Source organism: Protobothrops mucrosquamatus, unplaced genomic scaffold (assembly GCF_001527695.2).
Source record: "Protobothrops mucrosquamatus isolate PMUCROS unplaced genomic scaffold, P.Mucros_1.0 scaffold3821, whole genome shotgun sequence".
NCBI classification, from domain to species: domain Eukaryota; kingdom Metazoa; phylum Chordata; class Lepidosauria; order Squamata; family Viperidae; genus Protobothrops; species Protobothrops mucrosquamatus.
The window spans coordinates 31121-33244 of record NW_015389773.1 but is presented as its reverse complement, the minus strand read 5'-3'; the positions used below and the strand labels follow the sequence as shown (position 1 = coordinate 33244).

The window sequence follows — 2124 nt, the reverse complement described above, 5'->3', positions numbered from 1 at the left end:
TACATTAACTTTAGCTTTCCCCCCATACCCTCCTCGGCTTCCCGGAGCTGAATACAGGATCAAGTTCATATTTCCATAATTCTTCTACAATCATTAATCCAATTAAAACAATTATAATACTAACAATCTACACACCCCTTTAACTCTAAATAAAATATTACAACTATACTAATTTATAATCTACCTAATCCTTAAATGAGCTAAAAATAATAATAATAATAAATTCACGTTATTAAAAAAACACCGTTATATCTATATATGTAATTTAAGCAATAATCCTTTCCTAATTAACATAAAGAAAATTTTCATTTCATATACTTAATAGTTAATTAATTCCGCCTGCAAGGAAACCCCCTAAGCCCAGAGGGCACCCAGGAACCCCCCTCCCCAGTTGTTTTCTCCCTCCCCTCTGCTCCTTCCCCTCCCCATAAACCTCCCTCCCTACTAGTGCTGATAATGTTTGGATGGCCCAGAGAGCACCCAGGACCCCCCCCCCAGTCCTTTTCCTCCTCCTCCTCTCTGCCGACTCCCACTTCCTTCCAGCCCTGACGTTGTTGCCTAGTGGGGTCTTGAGACGCCTGCAAGGAAAAGGGGCTTGGAGGGCGTCAAAAAGGCCCCTCGTTTTTGGACCCCTGAGCCGCAAATATTCTCCTTTAATACTGACCCTTAAAAGTTCTCTTCTTCCCCTGCCAGGAATGGAAGCTGGACACCCTCTGCGACCTCTACGAGACCCTGACCATCACCCAGGCGGTCATCTTCATCAACACCCGGAGGAAGGTGGACTGGCTGACGGAGAAGATGCACGCCCGGGACTTCACCGTCTCGGCCATGGTGGGTTGGGGAGGGGGGCTTGTCTCTTGGGGAGGAGGGGGGGTTCTGCCCTCCTCAGAAAAGGGGGGAAGGGGGGCTCCTTGCCCCTGCTGCCTTTAGCGACCCTTGAGAGACCCAGCCGGTTCCTCCCGCGCGAATCACGGTTAACCAAACCTGGCCAGCTTGCCAATCCTGGTCTTTTGGGGGGGGTCTCGCCCGCTCAGCACGGGGACATGGACCAGAAGGAGCGTGACGTCATCATGAGGGAGTTCCGCTCCGGATCCAGCCGGGTCCTGATCACTACTGATTTGCTGGTAAGTGCCAGGGAGGGGGCTTCCCTTCGCGCTCCCCCCCTCCCCAAATTCCCTCTCCCCCCCCCTGGAGATTCCCTCTCTGCCTGGCCGTTGCGGTGCCAAGGGTGGATTGTAGCTCCTGGGCAGAGGAACGCCGGAAGGGGCTGCTCGTCTCCACGGCCGGCACCCCCCCTGCGAGGTCCCGGCCACTTTGCAGCAGCTCACACTAGGCTCTCCTGCCTGGGGGTGGGTTTGAAGGGGGGGCATTTGGGCTTCAGAATAACCAGAGTGGGCAGTCTTGAAGTTGCCTGGGTGGGAGACAGACAGACACACACACACACACACACACACACACAACTACGGCACGCATCTGAGAGAGCAGAGATGGGAGGACAGGGAAAGGGGTCATTCCATTTGCCATAGCTTGAGGACTAGCCCCCCTTCGCTTAATAACCGCAGGATTCCCTGAACCAACTCTAAATTGCGCAACGGGGCGCAAACTCGCCTGTCTTGCTTAGTAACGGGTGTTGGGGCTCGGTTGTGAGCGTAAGACGGGGACTGCCTCTCCGGCGAGTCCTATCGGGTGCCGAGCAGCACAGAAGTTTTGAGTCCCACGTAGTTCTCGACTTACGACGGCAATGGAGCCCAAACGTCTCTGTTGCTAAGTGAGACACTTGAGTGAATTTCTCCCCGTTTTACGACCTTTCCCCCCCCCCCGTCCTTAAGCGAAGCAGCACAGTTAAGGTGGTTGCCCGGCCGTTTGGCGAGTCCGGTTTCCCCGTTGACTTTGCTCGCCGGAAGGGCCACCAAAGGGGATTGTGTGACACACTCACAAACAGACACACACACCCGGACACACATGCAGCGGTCGTAAAGACGAACTGGTTTCCAAGCCTCTGAATTTTGATGGGCTGACCCTGGGGAGGCCACAAAGTCGTCCACCAACGGCAGAACGGCCCTAAATCCCCTATTTCGGGGCCCTTGCGGCTTGGGCCGGTCGCTAAGCGAAGGAGTTGCAAGT

At 54.1% G+C, this 2124-nt stretch overlaps 1 protein-coding gene across 1 annotated transcript in view; it reads left to right on the top strand.

Annotated features, from left to right (window-relative positions):
- The window catches only part of LOC107298258 (eukaryotic initiation factor 4A-I), a 14759-nt gene that overhangs the window by 7982 nt on the left and 4653 nt on the right, over positions 1-2124 (top strand). The window contains exons 6-7 of the mRNA XM_015827631.1: positions 694-831; positions 1035-1124. Of these exons, the coding sequence (XP_015683117.1) occupies positions 694-831; positions 1035-1124 (228 nt within the window). The remainder of the gene's footprint in view (positions 1-693; positions 832-1034; positions 1125-2124) is intronic.